This window comes from Phodopus roborovskii, unplaced genomic scaffold (genome assembly GCF_943737965.1).
Source record: "Phodopus roborovskii unplaced genomic scaffold, PHOROB, whole genome shotgun sequence".
Classification (NCBI taxonomy): domain Eukaryota; kingdom Metazoa; phylum Chordata; class Mammalia; order Rodentia; family Cricetidae; genus Phodopus; species Phodopus roborovskii.
The window spans coordinates 514376-538630 of record NW_026126448.1 but is presented as its reverse complement, the minus strand read 5'-3'; the positions used below and the strand labels follow the sequence as shown (position 1 = coordinate 538630).

Below are 24255 nucleotides of genomic sequence, written 5' to 3'. Positions count from 1 at the left end.
GGCACACACTCACCCCCCCCCCCCCAGTAAGGAGAAAGAGTAGGGAGATTGCCTCCAGGACAGGGTGATTCTGGCAGACACAACCAGGCTTCTTTTGGGGACTTCCACTGTAAGCCTGGGTCCACAATTTATGACTTGGAGGTCCCTGTATCTCAGGGGTCGTGACATGGAGATCAAAGGCTGGTATCACCACCCCAGATCTCTTAGGGAAGTCCTCCTCCAGCCAACCCCTGTCCCATGAGCCTTTCTGGTATCATTCCTCTGTTCCCTCCTACCCTACACTGAGCCACCAGCAAACTTGGAATTCCAGAACTTTCTGGTATCCAGTCTCTTACACATCCTGCCTAAGATGCCTTTCCTTTCTCCCCTCTCCCTTTCTCCTACCCGGCATTAACTCCCAGGACACTGCGTAGGCACCTCCTCTTCTTGGGGGTCCCCCTCCCCTCAGAGGCATTATGAGGACTCCTCTGTGGTCACAGTGTTTATTTGCTTTGTGTCACTGTTATGGGTAGGTCCCCCCATAGCTCTTATATAGATCACTGCCTGCTGAATATCCTCTGGGTTCAGGGCCTGGCACACCCCGGGCATGAGTGAGCATTACTCGAGTAGCCTTCAGCGGGTGGCAGATGGTGCTGAGGAGACCCCATGGGTTTCATGAAAAGAGCCCCCGTTAGAATGTCAACTTGAGTCCCTGCTCCATCCTTCCTTCCACCCTACGATCATTAACCTTAGAAGTCTCAGCTTCCTCACCTGCAGATCACGGTGGCCATAAGGACTCAGGGGTAAACGGCTTGTGTGTCCCAGTGTGAAGCCAGTAGGACATCTCCAGAGCTGCCAGCAGTCCTACTCTGGGAAGCTGTGGCCAGGGACACGGTGGGGAAGTGTTCTGGGAAGATGGGGCCACTACCTCCAAGTCTGCAGACCCTGGGAGAAAACTGCTGGGATGTTTTCCAGGCTCACAAGCATCACCAGCTGAGGAAAGGACTCGGGTAACCCTGGCAGGCCCAGGTATTCTGGTAGCCTGCATGGGAGCCAGGCAGCCCAGGGCACCCTGAGTTCATGGAAACAGCCTTGAGCTCTGACAAGTTACTAGGGATATTTGTTAAGGCTCCCCTAGAAGCTCGGGAGCCAGATCCTTTCCTCAGCCTCTGAGCGGGTCTGGGAAAGACAGGGCAACACTTGGGACCCTACAGTCTGCACAGAGCACTGTGCCAAGACAAAAGCTTTCAAGTCTGAGCAAGGGCTAATGTGGCTCAGACACAAAATGTGCACAAGGGAAGCAGATGTGATGTGGTATGGGTGAGCCCCTACCTCTCTGGGCCATGGTTCCTGGGCAGTAATGCTCAATCAGTTAATATATGCCAAGTGCCTAAGCTGGGCATGGTGGTCACATCTTAAATTCCAGCACTCGGGAGGAAGAGACAGGCAGATCTCTGTGAGTTCTAGGCCAGCCTTGTCTATATACCAAACTCCAGGTCAGGGAAGGTTACAAAGAGAAGCCCTGTCTCAAAGAAAAATTAAGCCAGGGAGGCCCCTGGGTCTCAGTGCTGTTACCCATGGCCTGAAGCAAGTTACTCACTGGAGAAATGGGACTCCACAGTGTTCACTTCACCTCACAGTGCTATCAAGAGGAGTAAATAAACAGAACTAATGTGTGGAGAACCTTCAAGTCCGAGAGTGCTAAGCACGAAGTGTGTATGAGTTACGGCCGGGTCTACCTGTCCCTTTGGCTTCCTCACTTGCTCTTCTAGACTAGCTATGATCTGGGCTTGGCTGACTGGCTTGCACCTGGATGTTTCTGCCCTTTTTTGTACCGTGTGTGTGTGTGTGTGTGTGTGTGTGTGTGTGTGTGTGTGTGTGTGTGTGTTTGCTCGAGCATACTCGGGCATGTGTGCACATGTCACGGCATAGGTGTGGAGGTTATGAGAGCTGGTTCTTTTCCTCCACCCTGTGTGTTCTGGAGATGAAACTGGTCTTTTTCAGATCAGGTAGCAATGATCCATCTCATTGGCCTTTGCTCACTAACCCACCTCCCTGGCCCTACCTGGATTTGCTTTTAAAGAAGGAATAGGAATAGTTACTGGTTAGAAAATTAAAACGAATAAGTGAATGGGAAAAATATGTAGGAATGTGTCTGGGGTGCAGTTTATTTCCACAAATGTTTCCAGCTCACTGATGAAGAAGTGGGGCCTCAGAGGGCTCCCTCAGATACTGAGCCACAGAACAAGCTAGGGCCAGTCACAGGACTACCTCCCAATGTTTGCCTCTTCTGGCCTGGATCCTTGTGCCCAGCCAGCCTGGTCTAGCTCCTGGGGGTGCTAGAAAGAGTCTCTTAGGGGTGGATGGATAAACCAAGGTCACATGGTGGCTGAAGCAGTTGGGGGGGGGCTCAAATCCCTGGGACAACTGATTTACTTGCAAGAATCATGTGTGGGGCCAACCAGTGGAAAACATCTAACATGGTGGGTTATATTATTCATTTGCTTGTCTTGGTCCATAATCACCTTCTTTTGGAAGCCCATGACTCAGGGAGCATTTCTGCCACTGTTCTGAGGTGCCATCTTGGTGCCTTAAGCAACCTTCCAGCTTGCCTTTGCCTTTTTGATATCACCGAGTATACCTCTGAGCCTCCTCACCCAGCCATCTTCCTTACTCCTCAAGCTTCCTTGCATCGGTGTGTGCTGTTCCCTGTTCTGAGATGCTGTTGCATCTCCTGTGCCTGAGAAGTATCTCTTGGAAGCCCAAGTCCTCCCTCTGAACTCCTTGAGCACTTAAACAAGTTGAGCTGCTCACTTGGACTGTCCTTGTCCCCACGGTGTTCAAAAGGAGAATCCTTGCATAGTTCTGTGTGGTCTCCTTGTGTCCCTCAGGATCCACTCAGGACTCTTCTGTGTCCTGGGAACCTTGGGTACCATTGCATCAGAGGTGGAGGTGGGGGGAAGGGCCCTTGGCTTCTCTCCCCAGGTCCCCCTGGATGGCTGTGTTCCATGCCCACATGCATGTCTCAGTTTTCAAATACATTCTAGATTGATGCTATGAAGAAAACAAAGCAGGTGCGGGGTGACAAGAAGGGACATTCTCTTACATCAGTGATCAAGTGCCACCTGAGCAGAGAGGACCTGAGGGGCAGGGCCAAGGATGCTTCTGTGGACGCATTCTCCTGCAGGACTATGGGTGATGATCTTGGTCCATGGAGAGCAGAAGAGATGCAGGGAGGCTAGGGCAGACTGACTGGTGAGGTGAATGAACGTAGGAGACAGGATGGGGTGGGGATGGACAGGGATGAGGGGGAGCAGAGGATGGTACAGGCAGACACTTGCTCCCCTGTGAGGCCCTGTCCAACCCCAAGATTTGAGAACTCCTTGAGAAGCCCTTGCTGGAATCAGGACCCGTCAGTCACCTGATGCTCATAATAGTTGTGTGAGGAGGATGTTTCTATGCTCACTCCACCCAAGAGAAAAATGGGGCTCAGAGAGCTTAAACGTCCACCCCAAGGTCAGTCACACTGACTCAGAATGAAACTTGAAAGGGATCCACTGGCCGACCTGCAGTCTAAAGGGTATGTTCCAAGACCAACATGTCTACTTGCCAAGGTCCCCCTCTCATCTGTGACATCAAGCCTGTAGGGACAAGCTGGCAACAGGACTCAAAGTTCCCGCCTAGGCTAGACCCACAGTGTGGGCATGTGGGATGGGAGGTCCCACTTTGTGGACAGTGTGTTTGCAGAGCTGGGTGGTGCCCACCCTGCCCCACTCATCCAGGGCTAATGGACCATTTCAGCCCTTCAAGTTCTAACAGACATTGTCCTGTCGCAAAGACTGTCATTTCCCACAGCTCACACAGATAAGCAACGTGCTGGCTGCCTGGAGAGCTGGGAATGGCAGGCTGCAGGCATGTCTGTGAAGACAGAAGTGTTCCCTCATGCTCTGCCATCCAGGCCTTCCTCATCAGACACCGCCCTCACAGATGAGGTGTGGTCTGGGAGGCCCAGCTTGTGGCTCATTCCTCCAGCTTAAGGAAGGATCTATTCCTTTAGCTAACCCAGTGTGTCACAGTCCTAACCCATAGTCTCAGGTCCCTCACATACCAGCAAGCGGTACACAGCCCGCCATCATAGAGGTCAGCACCTCAGGGCTCCCTTGGAGAGTACCCAAGGATGAGTCCAGACTCCCTGGGCAGGGAAACTGATGGTTGCATCTTTTTTTTTTTTCTTTTGCTGTTGCTGTTGTGGTTGTTTGCTTGTTTTTTTTTTTTTTTTTTTTTTTTTTTTTGCTTTGTGTTTATTGTTTTGTCAACTTGACACAAACTTGGGTCTCCTAGGAAGAGGTAACCTCAATTGAGAAAGTGCCTGCAATGAACTGTCCTATAGACAAGTCTGTGATGCATTTCCTTGGTTAATTATTGATGTTCGAGGGCCTAGCCCACTGTGGGTGGTGTCACCCTTGGGCAGGTGACCTTAGGTTGCATAAGAAAGTAGGCCGAGAGTTGGATGGTAGTGCACACTTTTAATCCCAACACTCAGGAGGCAGAGGTAAATGGATCTCTGAGTTCAAGGCCAGCCTGGTCCACAGAGAGAGTTCCAGTACAGCCAGGGCTACACAGAGAAACCCTGTCTCAATAAAGAAAGAAAGGAAGGAAGGGAGGGAGGGAGGGAGGGAGGAAGGAAGAAATAAAACAAAGGAAAAGAGAAAGCAGGCTGAGCAAGCCATAGAGAGCATGACAGTGAGCAGCATCCTCCACGGGCTCTGCTTCAGTTCCTGCCCCCAGGTTCCCGTGCAGACTTCCCGTCGTGGTGGACTATGAACTATAAGCTAAAATAAACGCCTTCCTCCCTGAGTTGCCTTTGGTCATGGTGTTTTACTACAGCAACAGGGGACAGAAACCAAGACCTAGGGGCTGTCACAACACATTGGGGAAAAAGAACTCAATTTGACTGAGTGAGGTCAGGGGAGAGAAAGGCTGAGTTCAGATACCCCAGGGATGACTGAGAATTCCCCCACAGGAACACTTATGCCAACTGACTCCCCTAATTCATCCTATCCCCCTACCCCTTACAAGATAAGAAGTGTAGAACAGTTTTGTTTTGTTTTTTGTTTGGTTGATTGGATTTTTTGTCTTTTTTGTTTGTTTGCTTGTTTTTGGGGTTTTTTGTTTTGTTTTGTTTTCAAGGCAGGGTTTCTCTGTATTGGTTTGGAGCCTGTTCTGTACCTAGCTCTGTAGACCAGGCTGGCCTCGAACTCACAGAGATCTGCCTGCCTCTGCCTCCTGAGTGCTGGGAATAAAGGCATGTGCTACCAACGCCTGGCTAAGAAGTGTAGAGCAGTTTGTTCAGACTTTCACAGTTAACAAGGTGACAGACTTGGGTGGGAACCCAGTGTAACAACCCTCAGTGTCCAGGCAACTCTGTCGCTCTGCTTAACTCACCTCCTCCCTCCAGGGTTCTTCCCTTTCCACCTTTTCTTCAAGGTCCCAGCTAGTCTGGCCCTTTTCTCCCCAGTTCTGCTTGACCACCCTAGACACATCTCAAGGGCAAGACTCACATCTGCCTGTGTGTTGCTGTGTGCTGCCTCGCACAGACAGCAGAGTCTGGGACTAGGTGCATGCACGATGGGTTGCCAAATGAACTGTGCTGTAATGGGGTTTCCATCTTCTTAACAGAATCCCAGTGGTCAGCAGCGTGAGTTTGGAGACCCTGTTCTTTTGTGCAAGGACTCCTTGAGTGATCATTGTGCAATATAAAGGTGAGCAGGGACAAACAGTAGAATATAAATTATTATTTGTTTATTTTTCATTAACAAGATTATTCCACTTCCTGCTATCAAGTAGAGCTCTAGAGAAGGGAGAAAGGTGTGTTAATTTGCATAATAATCCTACAGGTTCTCACAGGGAAAGGCAGTAAGTTGCCTTTAATCTGATGAAAGTATAGGAACATCATATAGGTGGACTGGAGCAGTTCAGAGAGACTGGTGCAGCTGAGAGACTGGAGTAGCTGAGAGAGTGGAGAAGCTGAGAGACTGGAGTAGCTGAGAGAGTGGAGAAGCTGAGAGGCTGGAGTAGCTGAGAGGCTGGAGTAACTCTAAGGGACAAGAGTAGGAAAAGGTACAGAGGGCTCCAGAGAGCTCATCTGATGAGTGAGGAAGAGCTGCTGTCATGAACATCAGAACAAAAATGGAGACACGTGGGACTTCAGTCAGTGTCTCTTGCCAAAGATCACAAGACATTCAAGTAAAAGTCCCAACATAAAAGCAACACCTCCTCTTCTACAGCCTCCCCTTAGGGCATGCTGCCCAGTCTATAGGAACCAGACCCAGGAGGCCATCGCCCCCTCTATGGGCGAGCACAGACCAGTCTTCATCAGTGACATGGTGTGGCAGGAGGGAAACAACAGCACTAGCCAGAGCTTCAGCTCCCTTCCTGGTTCCTAGAGGCTGAGCTGGACTTGTGCTTCACACAAGTCAATTTAAGAGGAGGAAACCCTGGCCGATACTAGACATCCTGCTAATGAAGGCCTGAGAAACTGAGAGCTGCTCTTGTTTGTAGCCTGAGTTGGTGAAGAACAGAATCAATCCGTTGTATTCACACTGCCACCAGTGATGCCAACTATCCAAGCTCACGAGAAACACACATAGGAGCCTGCTTTCCTGTAGCAGAAAACTCTTAAAATTAATAACAACAGCAGTTGCGACAGTCTCCAGAGCCCTTACCCACACAAACTTTTCTCAGAGCCCTGTGATGATCAAGGCAGAGCAGTGATCCATAGGAAACAGGGGCTCAGAGAGTAACATGATGTGCCCATGGTCACCAACATGTCCACAAGCCCCGCCCTGCCCTGCTGAGGGTCCCCAAGCTGCCCTCTTCCTGCTTACAGCAGCATCAGAACCACAATGGCAATGATCATAAGGACTCCGGCTAGGATGCAAAGGCCCAGGAAGACGATGTCACTGGTGTCCTGGGTCACCAGAGTGCCTGGGCCCTCCGGGACCTCTGCCTCATCCCCGGATGGTGCTTCCTGAAGGTGCTCAGCCGTGGCAGCATAGGGCCCTAGCCAGTGAGAACCTGACAGCAAGTGGGCAGATGCCTCCTTGCGCCTGGGCTCACAGCGCACCTCGTACTCGTGGATGTCCTCGTGCCCGGCATCAGAGAAGTCAATGTACAGCACGCTGACAATCATGGAGGTATTATTTCTTCTCTGTGGGGTCACAGATAATTATTCATTCCCAAGGAGACTCCAGCTTTCCTGATTCCTCTAAATATATATAGGCCTGATCGCATTGCTTAGCCAGAGATTCCTTGACACTCTGAGCCTCAGAGTCCTCATCTATCAAAGGGGCAGATGGGCCAGCAAGTTGGCTCAGTGGGTAAATGAACTTGCCACTAATCCTGACAACCAGAATTGGATCTCTGAAGCCCAAATAGTGGAAGGAGAAAACTAACACCTATAAGCTGTCCTCTGATCAACACACACACACACACACACACACACACACACACACACACACACACACACGGTAATTTAAAATAATTATAAAGGGGGCACTGGGCTAGTGAACTGTATTGAAGGGCATCAGACTGAATGGGCCAATGTTTGCTCTGGTTTCACGGGTCTGAAAGGGGATGAGAGATGGTATCAGTGAGAACACCTAGGCTGGGAGATGTAGCTTACTTGTCTAGTGTGTGTGAGGCTCCAGGTTCAATGCCCAGTACCAGTAAAAACAAAAACCAAAAAATAAACTAAAACCAGCAACCATGGAGTTGAGATTGTACTGGCAATACTTAAGCCAGGTGTGGTGGAACATGCCTGTAATCCCAGCACTTCGGAGAAAGAAGAGAACCCAGCATTCATGGTTATTTTTAATAACCAACCTAGACTACCTGAGACCCTGTTTCAAAAACAAAGCAAAGCAAAGCAAAACAAAACAACCACTACCACCACAACCACAAAAAACTCTCTGACATCTGGGGCCATTTAGGATCCAGTTAAGTAAATCCCAGGTCAGTCACGACACACAGCTTCACTCTGGGAGATTTGTTTCCAAAACTGAAGTGGCTTGAGGTGTGTCCACCATCTCAGGCCATTGCAGGGAAGGACACAGGGTGTCTCTCCCCCACCCTGCCCCCACCCTGCCCCCACCCTGCCCTGTGCTGCCTTCTTCAGAGCTACCCTCTTCTGTCTTTGCTGACTGAGCCATCTCCCCAGCCTTCTGGAACTCTCTTTCATTCCATGACACTGAATGTGATTCCGTCCCAAGAAAGTCACTAGGGGCCTTAGGGGATGAAGCAGAGGTGAGTACTGACTTTCTTGGCAGCCAGATGTTCCTCAGCTTCCTTCTAGTGTTTAAAGGACAGTGGCTGCCTGGAAGGTAGGGCTGTAGGAGCCAGAAGCAAGTGGCAGGGCACGGGCATCAGGCCAAACCAGACTGCAAACCTCCAGGTTTCATAGCTGGAGCTCTAACCAGGGCTCCTTCCTTCCCTCCGTAGTCCCTTTATACAACCTCCAAAAGGACACAATTCAGGCTGCTGGGGCACTGCCCAGGGACTCTCTCAGGCCCCACCCACCCACCCTGGCCTGGATCCATAGCCTCCAGCATCCAAGGATAGTGGGAAATCTCATTTGTAAGCACAGTCTTTGGAGGGAGGTGGGTCCTTACTTGAAAGGCTCATTTATTTGTAGAGCTTGGAGATGTACTGGGGTCACCAGGTTGGGGATGATGAGCAGGAAGGGATGGGGCATTGGCTGTGCATATCAAGGGGTCAGGATTTCCATTCCCCTGGGGGAGGGCGGGCTCTCAGACAAAAGGAGGAACAGGGAAGAAATTTAAGGTTGTTCACCTTTGGGGTCTTTTGAAAGGGTGCCCATAAGCCTGCATCCAGACCTGAGTGCACGACAAAAACCCAGAGAGAAACTGAGGATAGCAGGTGCCCTTCAGTAAGGCTCACAGCCCATCTCTTAGACCTCCCCTCCCCTGCCCCTACCTGAGACTCGGTACCGCAGGTGTCAAAGCGGGCCTGGATCCGGAAGTTGCTACCAACTTCCTGGGCGGCACAGCTCCGGCTGCCCAGGTAGACCTTGGTCCGCTCCAGTGGGGCCAGTGCCTGGGCAGAGATGAGGATCTGGAAGTCCGTGCGGGAACAGCTCACATTCATGGGTACCACTGGAACAGGAGGGAGGAGCCTGAGACCTCAGGGCTGTAGTCAGACCCATCATGCCTGAGCCTTCCTGAAGGACAGCAGACATGGAACAAGGTGCTCATGACATCCTACAGGACTGAGCTGGTATATGAACATGTACCGCTCCACTGCGTACCTTAGGGCATATAGTGTGCTCATGTCTCTGTGTCCCCTGACGCCAGCATAGAGCTTGGCAGGCGAAGGAAAAGCTGAATGAATGAATGAATGAATGGATGGATGGATGGATGGATGGATGAGCGTGCGAGTTAGTGGAGATTAATTCTTCACCACATTAAAAGTGATTACTCATCACAGCCAGATGCCCAGCAGTCTATCCCATCACTCAGTTAATACATTGCTGATGGCCTGCTCTGTGCACACACACAGACATGGACATGAAAAGCCAGCCTCACCACTGCTTGTGCAGGGCAATGAAGGTGTGATATGCACAGGAGTGCAAAGACATAAGAAGGGGACAGCTCTGAATGAGGTGGTGGGGGCAAGCCACTTCAGTTTTGGAAACAAACAGTTTTGGAGGCAAAGCTGCGTGCTGTGTCTGAGTTGGGATTTCAGACTTGGGGGAGAGGATTCCCTAGTTCTCAGTCCGTCATTACTGTCTGTCAGCTCCCAGCATGCTCTGTGCTGGCAAGAGTGTGATTCTCCAGTGTGTGGAACTTCAGGGACAAGAGTGCATGCAGGGGTATCTGCAAGGAAGAGGCAGGTGGGGGTTGGTAGCTAGCTGGAAGAAAAAGGAGACCAGGCAGGCAGAGGCCTGGATCCCTCAGCCCTCTCCGGGAAATGTCTCAGACATATTTCAACCTCGGGTGTCTGGGCAGGCAGGGATTTATGGGTTCGCTGTCTCCCACGATGATCTCGGTGGCGCTGAACTGTGTGTCACCCCTGATTGATGCCGAGGCTGCCCTCCCCGTGGAGAGGCTGCCTACAGCCTGAGCCCCATCTGGTGCTGGTCCAATGTGAGTACCCTGTCTGACCCTAGGCTCCCACAGGGACCTGTGTGGGGAGCACAGAAGGCCCTGGAACAGGAGCCAGGATGACAGCAGCCCCTCCCTCCTTTCCAGGGATGAGGCAAGAAGAGGCATCTAGATCACTTATCCCTGCCCAGGCTAGGCCTGAGAGTCAGGCTCTCAGGAGCAAGCTGGACCCTGAAGACCCTTCAATCCAGGTCCCTGCTGTACAGGTGAGACCACCAGGATCTGGAGACCAAAAAAGGGATGCTTCAAGTCACTGGACAGAACCCAGGTGGTACCTAGTCTCAATATTCTCCATGTCCACGAAGAATCAAAGGAGACAGTGCCAAGTCACAACTGCCTTTCCCACAGGGAAGAGTGGCTTCCTGAAAGTCTCTACAGGCCACCAGCTTACAGCAGCTGTTTCCTGCTCCACTGCCATCCCCCCCACCCCCGCTGCTGGGGATGAGGAAAGAGGACCCTTTCTTTCACTGCTGCGGGGCTTGTGAGGGAACGATGTCCTCAGAGCCAGGCATACCCTTCAGCCCTCACTCTTCACCTGACCCAGGAACTCGTCCGTCCTGTACAACTGAGTCTGCATCACAGAAGTTAGAAAAGAGAGAAAAGCTCAATACCAGCTTCCTCAGCTGCCTCTGCCCCAAAAGCATGGCCACATGGCTGGTTTGAAAACAAAGTGACCCAAGACAAAGCATTGAGAGAGCTTTGAAAATGCTTTGGCAAACCAGGCAGTGGTGGCGCACACCTCCATCCCAGCACTTGGGAGGCAGAGGCCAGCAGATCTCTGAGTTTGAGGCCAGCCTGGTCTACAGAGTGAGTTCCAGAACAGCCTGGACTACACAGAGAAACCTTGTCTTGACATCCCCCCCCCCACACACACACAATGCTTTGCCTTTCTGGATAATGGGATTTTTTGTGGCTGGCTCTTCTCCCCTCCCAGCCTTGAAGGTAGTCTTGATGACTGAGTTTTGTGGCAGTCATGTTGCAAACATAGGTGTGAAAGTCTCAGAGGTACCGTTAGGAAATTCTGAGTCCCTGGACCATACAATAGTTGACCATACCATAGCACACTGCTGGGTGAGGACACACGCGTGTCCTTTGTCTGGCCAGCAGTTGTGAATAACACAGGCAGGGCTGGTGGCATCTCTGTGTTTGATCTAATGTTTGCCACTGATAACTTGACATATTTTGTGTGTTAATCCCAGACACTGGGTCAAACATCTGAGAGACATCTAACCCACAGGAAAGGGAGCCGGTGGGGAGGAATAGGGATCGTGGAGTCAGAAGCTACGAAGAGAGGATCCTGTGGCAGAGGAAATAAGTGAGGGCCACACCAGAGTGGCCTCAAAGGTCCTCAGAGGAGGCAACTGAGGACAGGGGGACACCTGGGGGACACCACCACACAGGGCTTGCATCACAGTGAACACAGAAAGGAGGCCGCAGCGTTCCCCAGGACCCATACTCTCAACTCCGCTGACCTCCAATGTAGGCCACAGAGAAGCCCCTGCCCGAGGTGCTGCGGTCAGTGTGCAGCAGAAGCAGGAGCTGGTTGTGACGAGAGGTGACAGGTGGTGGCAGGTGGTGGCCACACCACTTCCCCAGCAGCAGTGCTTCCTCACTGGCCCCATCAAAGGCTGCCAGATGGTCAAAGTCACAGGCTCTGGTCAGACTGTTGGGTTCCTCCAAGCCCATGTCCAGGATGAAGATCTTGACCCGGTAGCCGGGGGGCAGGCGGATGGTCCAGTGGCACCGGATATTGTTGGGGTAGGAGCCAGGGTACCGAGGGCTAGAGAAGTTCCCACGCACAGCCGTGAATACCTCCTGGCATTCTCCTGGGGAGGAGACAGTAAGATTCACTCACACACAAAACACGACAAATAATGAAAGTCTCTGTCTGCGGCCCGAGGTGCCTGCCACTGGGAGGCCGTAGAGCCTTCAGGAGGTGGGCCTACTGGAAGGAGATTGGCTCACTGCGACCCGGTCCCTTCCTTTTTCCGGCTCTGCTTCTTGGCTGTCATGGGGAAGCAGCTTTTGTTCCGTTCTTTGCTCCCTGCCTGATGTCCTGCCTCACCACAGGCCTCAGGACTATGAGCCACGGTGAACTTTGCTTCACATGTCCTTGTCTAGGTACAGAAAGCTAACATTCTGTCCACAAACCAACCTTGTGCTCAGCAGTGTCAGCCGCCAGCCCTCGTTCATGCCCCTTGGCTGACTTTGCCAAGACTCTGCTCAATTCCTCCTCCAGGAAGTCCCCCATGATCCTACCTGCTAGCACTCATGGACAGTGGCTCGTCATCGTGCTGCCCATCCTTTTCAAAGGACTGTGCACTCTCTGGAGCACATCCATTCTTCTGTGCGCACATTAGGTGAGCACGTAGAACATGCCAGGCCAGAGAAAGGGAGCTGGCTCACCACAGGCAGGGAGATGGACAAAAGTGAGAGGCGCTAGATAAGAGTGTGAGGAATTGTCTATGGCAATGGTTCTCAACCTTCCTAATGCTGCCACCCTTTAACACAGTCCCCAAACATAACATCGTTTTCATTGCTACTTCATAACTGCAATTTCGCTACTGTTATGAATTGTAATGTAAATATCTGATATGCAGGATATCTGATACGCAACCCCTGTGAAAGGGTCATTCAACTCCATTGGGGGTTCACAACCCACAGGTTGAGAACCATGGCTCTAAGGAGGTTAGAAGAGATCGAGCCTCCCCTACCCCCAATCTGAGCAAGGCAGAAATTCTCCCAGAGGATGTGATCAGGTTAGGTCTTGGTGTTGGTCCAGAAGGGTGTGCTAGACCCTTCTAGACAGGGCAGAAAAATCCAAGCTCAAAGAACACAGCAAGCCTTAATTGAATTCCCAAACAACACAGTAGACAGGGGTCCACAGGCACAGCTGCTAGCATGGGCTTGGCCTCTCCTACCTGAGAAGTAGTGGGCCTTGAAGCCCCGGCCTCCAATGTTGAAGTCAGACTTGAAGATCACCTGCAACTCGTGGCCCAGGGAAACAAGGGTGGGGGGTCTGGTGCGGCCACAGTAGTGGTGCCCATGGGCAGGGCCAGGAGCTCCAAGCACAGCCACATAGTCATACATGCATTCATCGCTGCCCTCTACCTGGAAGTCCATGAACACCAGCTTGACAGCAGCAGGCCCCGAGGCACGGATCAGCCAGTGGCACTCTACATTGTTGGGATAGTTGTTGGGGTAGTCGGGGCTGCTGAGGACACCAGACAGGCCAGTCAGGACACCGCCGCACACATCTGCAAGGGAGTCCATTTGAGCTGACCTCTTCTCTGGGGAACCGGACACCCAAAAGGTTGCTCCCCAAACACCCAGGCCTGGCAGGCACAGATCTGTACCCAGGTCCTTGTGGCACCCACCCTTTACAATGAAATCAAGTAACTTAATCTGTCTAGGCCTGAGTTAACCCAGGTAGGCCCCCAGACAAAGACCTGAGTGCAAGAGGTTTATTTGGAGGTCAAGGATCCCCAGGTGGGCATAAGGGTAAGATGAGATGGAAAGTGTGCTAAAGGGAGTTGCTGAACCACACTAGGGAAATCTAGTAACACATACACATGAATTACGTCACTCCAGGAGCCAGGGGGATAGTTATACACTATGTGGTGGTTCGAAGGAGCATGCCCTCCATAGGCTCATAGCTTTGAGTACTCTGTCTCCAGTTGGTGGAACTGTTGGGAAGGATTAGGAGGTGTGGCTTTGTTGGAGGAAGTGTGTCACTGGGGGCAGACTTTGAGGTTTCAAAAGTGTAGTGAGATAGTCCTTCTGTAGCACTGACCACGCCCATTGGGGGGTGGAGCGAGGGGCGGAGGTGACCTGAGGAAGGAGGTCGGAGGGGGCCAGGAAGGCGCTCTCTTTTCTGGCGTGACTCGGACAGGAGAGGATCGGGTTGAATTTCCTGGTGTTCATCTGTCTAGGTTGTAAGTTATTTCTCCCTGAATAAACATCTATTCGGCCTATTTGTTTATCCTGATCCTTATTTACCGCAATACAAAAGCCCTTGCCATTCCCAGTTAGCTAACTGTCTGCCTTAAGAGATGAGCTCTCAGCTACTGCTCCAGCACCGGGTCTGCCTGCCTGCTGCCATGCTCCATACCATGACGGTCATGGACCCTCATCCTCTGCAACCCTGAGCCCTAAATAAACATCTTCTTTATAAGTTGTCTTGGTCATGGTGTTTGTCACAGCAATAGAAAAGTGTCTAGGAAAACTATGGAGAGTCTCAATGGGAGACCACAGACACCAGCAAAGCCCTCAAACAGAGACGTGAAGATTAGCAGGACAACACCAAAATGACAAGAGCCAAGAGCAGGTCCCCTAGCTGGCAAGCAGAACTGGGACCCACAAGATTAGCTGCAGCTGTGTGGCCACAGCATGGCACCGAGCAGCTAAGGACTTGGATTCCTGTCTTCTCAGACGGGTGATCTTAGGCAACTGCATTCCTTCTCTGGCCGTCAGATTTACTGAGAAATGAGACTGTAGGTGGAGATAGTCTGTGACATCTCACAATTAATATCGACAACCTGAGCAGATGGATGCTTCAGACTTCATTCTTATGCTGCATTTCCTCTGTGTGTGTGTGTGTGTGTGTGTGTGTGTGTGTGTGTGTTTGCATGTATGTGTGGATGTTCGTGCCCATGAAGGTGTGTTATGCTTGGAGGTCAAAGGACATCAGCTATCCTATTCTGTCACTCTCTGCTCTGTCTCTTGGAGACAGCATCTCTCTCTGAACCTGAAGCTTGCTAATTTTCAGCTAGGTTAGATAGATGACCAACATGCTCCAGCACCAGGGTCACAGGTGCACACAGCCATGTCTGGTATCTCATGTGAATGCTGGGAGTCCAAAAGCCTCATACTCACAGAGCAATCTCCCCAGCCCTGCTACCTTTTAGTATAATAAAAGACAGGACCCAAACTTACATATACATAATTTAGCCCAGTGGAGTCCATCAATATCCACTGGTTTTCAGTGATTGGCTTCTCACAAATCAATGCTGGAAATGTGAGCTTGGGGCCAGGGCAATAGCTCAGCTATGAAAGTGTTTGCTGAGCAAGCATAAGGACTGAGTTTTATCATCAACATTCCCACAAAAGCAGAACATAGTAGCTCACACTTGTAATCTTAGAGCAGGGGAAGTGGAGGCAGATGGATCTCTGGGGCTCACCTGCTACCAGCCATTCTAACCAATTAGAGAGCACCAGGTCTCAACCAGGTGGCTCCCAAGGAACAGCACCTGGCTTACACACCCACACACACACTCATGCATGCATGCAGACACATGCTTGTGCACCAAATGTGACCTTGTGAAATGAATGCATATCATTAAAACACTACATTTCTCTCTTTAGATATTAAAGACTAACGAGAAGCATTGCCCACTATCAGCTATTCCTGTTTGTAAAAACGATGGAAAGCTTTGCCTGTGATGTCAGGACTCCTTTGCTACTGTAATGTCCTAAAACCCCCCAGGCCTAAGGTCCCTACGTGCTCGTCAGATCAGCCTCTTGTTCTTGTGTCTTAACTCAGCACAGTTCTGTGCTTCTAAATCCAGCAGGGGCTGCTGCCCTGCCTGAGCTGCAGGGAGTGGACCTGTGCACGTGGGCATTTGTGGCTGTCCTGCGTGGGCTGACACAGGTATCTGACCTTGTCCTGGGGAGAAAGGAAGATGGGAGGGGGGTCTGTACACAAGAGCTCAAAGACAGGAGGAGGAGACAAGGGGAAAGGTAAGGCCCAGGAGGCCCAGGGCTCTATCTCATGAGGCTGGGCCACAGGTGACAGCCGGCTTGGAGGAGTCAGGGATGGTAAGAGATGCATGCAGGGAAAGGCCCTGAGAGAGGGAGAAACATGGGTTCTAAAAGCTCTTGCCCCTGATACTTGAGCCCAGGCAGGGGAAGGAGGCAGGAGCCACAGGACTCCAGCAGTAGGAATAGCCCAGGTCTTCCTGAGGCCTGATGTCGGCCGAGGAGGGCTGCAGCAGGTCTCCTCTCAGGGGACAGCAAGCTGCCCAGGCACTGGCAGATAGTCTTTCAAGGGAGGTCAAGAGTGTGAAGAAGCCTTTGCCCTATAGGCGGTGCTAAAGCTGGGTTATCTTACACTGAGACACTGCCTGCTCACCTCCCCTGTGCCCTGTTCCCCCACCTCCTGCAGCTTGGGCCTTTCCGCCAAGTGCCCCGCCCCCTGACCTTTCTGGTAGCCTGCAGAAAAGCCTTGGCTGGCCACATGCTTGTCTGAGTGGAAGACGACAGACATGACATGCCAGGAGGAGGTGAATGGTGGTGGGGGCACCTGGCCACAGAACCTGCCCAGAAGATTGCCCTTGTCTCCAGAGGCCCCGTTGTAGATCTCCAGGAAGTCAAAGCCACAGGTGTCGTGGTACTCCAGGTCAAAGGCGTGGAAGGTGAGCAGCACCGAGGACCCCTCGGCCACCACGATCAGCCAGCTGCACTCTGTGTTGTAAGGATACAGACTTGGAAAGTTGGGGCTGGAGAAGTTCCCAGATGGTGCCGAGAGCACTCCCCCACACTTGACACCTGAGGCAAGAGGAAAGGATGGTTTAGAGTCAGCTCTGGGGTCTTGGATGCAGGGGCAAGTCTGGGGCCTTGAGGGTGGAAAGAAAACAGGATAGGGTCCGAAGTCACTCTGCATGTCCCTGAGCTCGCTCAAGCATTCACACTTCCTTCAGATCCTGGGGAAACACTCTTCCAGCCACTCAATGAAACATTGTCTGAGCACTGGGCAGCGTGCTCTCAGATGCCAGGAGGGCAGCAGGGATAAAGATCTTGCTCTCAGGGCACACATGTCCTGGCGGGAAGACAAGGAGCATGAACAAATGTGGAGCAAACAGGAGAGCCGTGAGTTCTGAGAACAAGAAAGCGAGTGAAGCCAGGCAAGCCCTTTAACCCCAGCATTAGGGAGGAAGGGGGAGGGGGTCTTTTGGTGGTGGCCCATGCCTTTAACCCCAGCAGAGGCAGAGGCAGGTGGATCTCTGTGCATTCGAGCACAGCTTGCTCTACAGAGCAAGTTTCAGGACAGCCTCCAAAGCAATACAGACAAGCCCTGTCTTGAAAAAACAACCCCCCACCTCCTCCCCGGAAAGAAGAGGCAATCTGATCTCTTCTAGCTCAAGGCCAGCCTGGTTGTGGTAGTTTGAATGTATTTGGCCCTCATAAACTCATCAGGAGCGGCACTATTAGGAGATGTGGCTTTGTTGAGGAAGTGTGACCCTGTTGGAGGATGCTGGATGATGAGCTTCTTTAATCCAGACCTTGAGGTTGGAGGGCACACCTTTAACCAGAACCCCACCTTCTGCTGGGAGTGTGTCACTGTGGGGGTGGGCTTTGAGGTCTTTTTCTCAAGCTTTTTCTCAAGTGTGACAGCCAGTTGACTTCCTGCTACGTTTTGGTCAAGATGAAGCACTCCCAGCTCCAGCCATGCTCCCCGCCATGAAACCTCTGAACTGTAAGCCACCCCAATTAAATGTTTTCTTCATAAGAGTTGCAGTGGTCACGGTGTCTCTTCACAGCAACTAAGACACTGCTTACATAGTAAATTCCAGGCCAGCCAGAGCTCCCCAGAGAGACCCTGTCTTGATAATAAATAAATAAACAAATAAATAAATAGTACGTAAATAAATGGAGCTGGGCAGGGGTGGTGCACACCTTTAATCCCTGCACTCAGGAGACAGAGGCAGGTGGACCAGTGGCTCTCTGAGAGTTGGAGGTCAGCCTGATCTACAAAGCAAGTTTCAGGGCAGTCAAGACTACACAGAGAAACCTTGCCTTGAAAAAAAAAAGGTAAATAAATAGAAAATAATAAATAATTTGAAAGGAAACAATGGGAAATTAGAAAGCCAGAATTCAACAACTTTTAATGGAATATGAGGCTAGAAGCATCGATAATGTCTGATCAGTCTCCAAGGAAAAGGTTAATAAGAGAGGGAACCCCAGGTGATCTGCCATATAGGTCATTCTCTGCAAAGCTCACTGTTGCCAAGCTTTTGAAAAAAAGAAGGAGGAGGAGAAGGAGGAAGTAAGGGTAACCTCAGACCAGCCTCAAATTTATAATCCTGTTGACTCAGGCTCTCAAATGCTGAGATTACAGATGGGTGCCAGCATGTCTGGTTCAAGTGTGTGAAAAAATATAAGACCTGATATAAGAGCATACACCTGTAAGAGAAGTACTCTGGAGGCTAAGGCAAGAGGATTGTAAGCTTCAGGCAAGCCTGGGCTACACAGCAAGACCATGATTCAATGATAATTACAACCACTACCACCTCTAGTGTTGACAGAGGCAGGAGGGAAGCAGAAGGGTGGGTGTGGAGTAATCAAGATATATTGTATATGTGTATGAAAATGCCAAAGAACAGATTTAATAAATAAAAAAATTGCAATGCATACACACCATCACTTACAGAGTCTTTTTTTTAAAGGTAAGGTCTTAGCTATATAGCCAAGGCTAGTCTTGAATTGAAAATCTTGCCTCGGCCTTCCAGATGCTAAGATGAAAAGGTGTGTGTGTGTGTGTGTGTGTGTGTGTGTGTGTGTGTGTGTGTGTGTGTGTCTACTCCTGGACTCAAGTAATCCTGCCTCAGCCTCTCCAGTGTCTAGGACTATAGACATGTACCATTGTTCCCCACATTAAAAAGGAAACAATCTAACAAACATGTTTGTTTTGAGCCAGGGTCTTTCTATGTATCTCTGGCTGGCCTGGAACTCACAAGTAGTCAGGCCTGGCCTCAAACTTCCTTGTATTGGCTCCTGAGTGTTAGGATTGCAAGCATGTACCACTGCATGCAGCTAAAAGAACATTGGGGGGGGGGGACTGCAGGAGATGGGTTCTGTGCACTTGTGTGCACGTGGAGACCAGAGCCTAACTTCAGATGTTGTCCGTCAGATGCTATCCATCCAGTGTTTTGAGACAAGTTCTCTTGTTGGCCTGGAGCTCACCAGGTAGGATAGGCTGCCAGGCCCATGGCCCACTTGCTCCTACTTTCCCAGTCCTGGGATTACTAACATGGGATTACTATCACGGCTTCTGGATCTTGAACTCACTCAGGTCCTCCTGCGGAACGGCAAGCACTTTACTGACTGAGCTGTTGTCCCAGCTTATAAAAGAACACTGCTTAATGACATTTTTAAAAAACAATCAGTTTTGAGGCTGGAGAGGTGGCTCAGTGGTTAAGAACACTTGCTTCTCTGGCAGAGGTCCTTGGTTTGATTCCTAACCCCTACATGGCCGTTCACAACAGTCTGTAACTCTAGTTCCAGGAGATTGGATGCCCTCTTCTGGCGTCTACAGGCCTGCAAGGGGTGCACAGACAAGCATGTTTGTGCATGTATGTGCATCATAAGGACGGGCAGGTGCCATAGCATGCACTTAGAAACTTTATATGGGCCCAAGGGATCAAACTCAGGTCATTAGACTTTGGAGAAATGCTTTTACTTGCTGAGCTCCACAAAGGAATATTCTTCTTGTCTTTTAGGATTTATTTTTGTTTTAAATTATATGCATTCGTGTGTCTGTATCGAAGTATGTCATCGAGCATAGGTGTCCGTGAAGGCCAAAGGTGTCAGATCTCCCCGGAACTACAGCGACGTATTGTGAGCCACCCAATGACATGGGTGCCGGGGACAGAACTAGACTCCCCTAGAAGAGCAACAAGTGCTCTTAAGTGCTGAGCCTTCTTGCCAGCCCCAGGGACATTTTAAATAAAACCACAAGGTTCCATTTGGCCAAGTCAAGGATGAAGAACTTCTGTCAATAAACGGCGAAGGGGCGCAGTTGTATTAGCAATCAAGTATCAGCAAGACATAATGCATGGATCTTTCTCTGATTTTTATTTGCAGACCAGAAGACTGAACCCCAGAAGGGGAAATTACCATGTCTGACACCTATTTCTCAGCACCCCTCTCTTCCACTTGTGGGACCCGGGCCTCCTGGTTCAGACATTGCTCTGACTCCTTATGGTGATCCTGATCTGTGGGGAGGGTAAATGTTCCAGGCCAGCTCTTCTCAGAATGTCTGGGGATGGTGTCTTCCTCCTTGGTCCCTAGACAGGGATGGGAGCCCTGGGGGGGGGGTCCATGTTCGGGGCTGTGGAAACATGTCCACAGACAGCAAGAGCCATGTGGAAAAAAAAAAAAAAAAGCCTGGGCCAAGAGGCTATTATGGCTGCTGGCAGGCTCAGCTCCATCCCTACCATCCTGCATCCTGTTAGAGAGCCCATGAATCCTTGCCTATGTGCGTACAGTTTGGGTCCTGTCCCTTGCAGCCACAGGCATGAAGACCCTGAGAGAAGGACATACCACACCATGGGTCTGTGCTGATTCAAACTGAGCCTCTCACCCAGGGAAGCTCACAGAGCCAGTGGGAGCTGAGGACAGTAAGGCAAGCCAGGGGAAGCCATACTGTGTGGCATGCTGTATCCTGCATCGCATAGGGTAATGGGATAGCAGTATTAAGGGAGGGATAAGATCCACACAGGAGGTGATACATGCAGATGAAAATGAGGCTCTCCATCACTCAGCCTCTGTGGACCTCAGCCATGCACCAAACAGTGGGGTGCTACCCTCATCTTTACTGAGTGCTGCAGGTGCTAGGGAAGCAGAGGCATTGCAAGGACCCTGCAGGGTGCAGGGCACATGATTTGCTCCTCCTTGCCTCGGGAAGGCTGGTGCTGGGAGTGATATCTGGTCCGTAGTCTTAAGGCAAGAAGATGGAAGACTTTTCTTCCAGCATCAACTCCTGTCCTTCTCCCAGTGTTGACTATAGGACAGGAAAACCACAGAGTGGAACTCCTGTGGCCTAGGTGGCCCAGAGCACCAGCACCAAAGGAAATCTTGCTCATCAGGATCCAGCCTGGCACACCAACCCTCAGGGCCGTGCTGAGGCTGCCCAAGCCCTAGAGGTTAGTTAGTATACAGCAACACACTTCTCCTACCTCCCAGGCATGGGCTGAGACCCTGAGGTACCCAGCCCATTTCTGCCAGCCATGGGGTGACTGGCAAGCCACCTCTTCCCTCTTGGTCCCTAGGTGAGCTTGAGGAAGACAAGTAAAAGCTGCTACTTGCTGAGCCCCAGCCCCCAGTGGGCGTACCCATTGCAGAATGGTGACATTATTTACCAAGCTTCACACACAACACCTGGGGGGGGGGGCAGAAAGACACAAAGCTACTAGACTCAGCCTGGGCTGGAGGAGCTCTGGGAGCCTGGAGAGGGAGCATCTGAGACCAACAGAGGATGAGGAGGGCTTCATGGAGGAAGCGACTGACTTTAAAGGTGAACACAAGAGAAAGGGAAAATGGCTAGATGGTTCAGTGAAAAAGGCTCCTGCCACCAAGCCTGACCACCTGCACTTGAACCCCAATACAAAGGAGAGAACCATCTCCCACAGCTTGTCCTCGGACTTCCACACGTGTGAAACAGCGCATCCATGAAAATTCATCCTTTACACGCACATAATGCATGTAATTGAAAAAATATTTCGAGGAGAAACAGGACTGTCTATGAGATTCCAGGAAGAACTTCTTCCCAGGCAGGGGAACAGCAGGGCTTATCCCCAGGGCAAGGCATTCTCACGAAGAGTGTGGTTCCCAGCCAGAACACAGACACATTGGAGCCAGCACATCAGGGGCACTGAATGGCACAGTGAGGAATTTGGCACCACTGGCTGCAGAGGGAAGTGCAGAACAGAGGGGCCTTCCCACCATGAGCTCCACACTTCTGAGCCATTCCCTTCATGCATTGCAATTGTGTGGCCCTGTACCTAAGCCCCTGAGGTCTGAGCTAGCCCTCTCCCAGGACTTTGCTCTGAAGGTGAAATGCTCTTATGTATATGAAGCAAACAGCAGGCACTCACTCAGTGCTGTCCTCCACTTCTCAGGAGCAAGCACACACTCAGCTTCTGGGCTTGGGCTCCTTGAGTCCCTGGCTCCTCTGCACTGCCCTCTCGGTTGTGGATTGCTAGATCACCTACCTTCCATGGCGTGGGTCCCAGGGCCTGAGTACAGCAGTACCATTGCCAGCGATAGATAGGCCCCCAGGTCAGCTAGCATCTCCTCACTGGGGTTGCCCCGCCAAGACTGAGTTCAGGGGTCAGGATCCAAGGGTCTGAGAGGAGAGAGAGAGGTGAGGGTAGAAGGGCCTCTAAGTAAATGGCGGTGTGAATAATTCATCGGGCCCTTGAATGAGTAAGCCGATCCCAGGTGCTTCCCTCATTCCTCTCTGAGGTGACAGATCTAGTGTCACCAAGTTGACACTACTGAGAACCGCAATGGCAACACTGTATCAGGACCGACCTGGAAGGAAACAGGGTAGTAGAGAAAGGGTCTAAATTCCAGAGCAAGGCAGATCTCAGATCAATCCCAGCTCAGCCTCCAGCTGGTCAAGGGACGTTAAACAAGTCATTTCACTCCTGTGGGGCTTGGCCCCCTGATCCAACCTGTGCAGCCATTCAGCCCTGCCCCTGGGGCTACTGGGGAAAACAGAAATGAGATCACATGTGCTAATTATACAGTAGGCACTCAGAATATGCTGAAGCACACAGCAGGTGCACGCCCCTTTCTTTCTCCATCCTCCACTCCAGAGGGAGCAAAAGGAGTCTAATGTTTGTGGGACAGATGGGACAAGCTTCCTCCCAATGTGAAAATTCACTCAGAAGGAGGGAGAAGGAGCTTGTGGGCAGCTGATGAGAGGAGTCTTTTTCAAGAAAGAACGCATCCAGAGTAGCAGAGTTGGCACTTTAGATTTCTGCTGTCTTCTGATGCAATAGATGCAACACACAGTCTGTAGTGTAGCCAGACCAGTGCATACGCCTTCACTGGTACACCAGTCTCATTTGCACATCACTGTATCCCCATGCTAGGATCTGGGACTGCAGAAGTGCCCTGAAGAGTCAGCCCGGGGTCCAGCAGAAAAAGGATTTGTTTTTTTCTCTAGGAATTTTTCCCTTCGATTCAGCCCACCACTGTTTTTCTCTTTCTAGTGTACTTGTACTTGCTCATGTTGTGTACACACACACACACACACACACACACACACACACACACACGCATGCACACACACAGGCATGCATGTGTGGCAGCCAGAGATCAAACTTGAGTAACTTGAGTGCTGTTCCCCGTGGGCCATCCACCTTGATTTTTGAAACAGGGTCTCTTATTGAATCTAGAATTCATCAATGAGCCCCAGGGTTCCAGCCACCTCTGCCTCCCCTGTGATGAAATAAAAGGTGCTCAATACCATAATTGGTGTTTTTATATGGGTGCTAGGAATCAAACCCTGACAACTCATCTCAGACTTCTGACTTCCTCCCCTCGGTGGGAACCATTCATTTTTCTCATGTCTTTGTGCACAATGGGCCCTGGAGTCTGAATTGTACTTTCCACCCACTGTCCATGGTGGACTCTTCCTCAACCTAGAAGCTGGGGCACACTCCAGCAGAAAGGACTTGTGCCTGCCATGGGACTCGGCCCTGAGCATAGCCTTTTACTTGTGTTGATTAGTTTGGTGTCAACCAACTTTTTACCAGCTAGAGTCATCTGAGGTAACCTCAACTGGGAAAATGCTCCCATCATACTAGCCTATAGGCGAGCCTGGATCATTTCCTTGATTGGTGATTGTGGTGGAAGGGACCAGCCTACTGTGGGCAATGTCATGCCTGAGCATAAGAAAGGAAACTGGAGGCTGGAGAAATGGTTCAGTGGTTTAGAGCACCTACTGATCTTGCAGATCTGGGTTCAGTTTCCAGCACCCATCCATATTGCTGTAATTAAAAAAACAAAACAAAACAAAAAAAAAAAAACGCCACAAAGAGAAGTCACACCATACAACAGGGCTCACATGGGAAATTTATTGGAAGAGAGAGAAGGGGCAGAGAGGGAGTTGGGGAGGGTTCAGAGACCAGTTCTGGGGACAAGAGAGAGGGAGAGAGAGGGGGGAGAGAGAGAGAAAAAAAAAAAAGACAAGAGGTGGGCAAGGCCTACTGTTTAAAAGGGAACATAGCGAATGTGCACAAGGAATGCTCCTAGTGGCTGCAGCTAAGGTCATATCTTGTCAGGACCCCAAGGGCAGGCCAGTACA

The 24255-nt window shown here is 50.9% G+C and overlaps 1 protein-coding gene across 1 annotated transcript; it reads right to left on the bottom strand.

Moving 5' to 3' along the window:
* Positions 1-6862: 6862 nt before the first annotated feature.
* On the bottom strand, positions 6863-22193 carry Cdcp2 (CUB domain containing protein 2). The gene is made up of 6 exons (XM_051188322.1): positions 22151-22193; positions 16359-16706; positions 13082-13417; positions 11633-11986; positions 8974-9152; positions 6863-7189 (listed from the first exon to the last, which is right to left on the bottom strand). Exons 1-6 carry the CDS (start codon positions 22191-22193, stop codon positions 6863-6865), a joined length of 1587 nt encoding a protein of 528 aa, XP_051044279.1.
* Positions 22194-24255: the final 2062 nt, after the last annotated feature.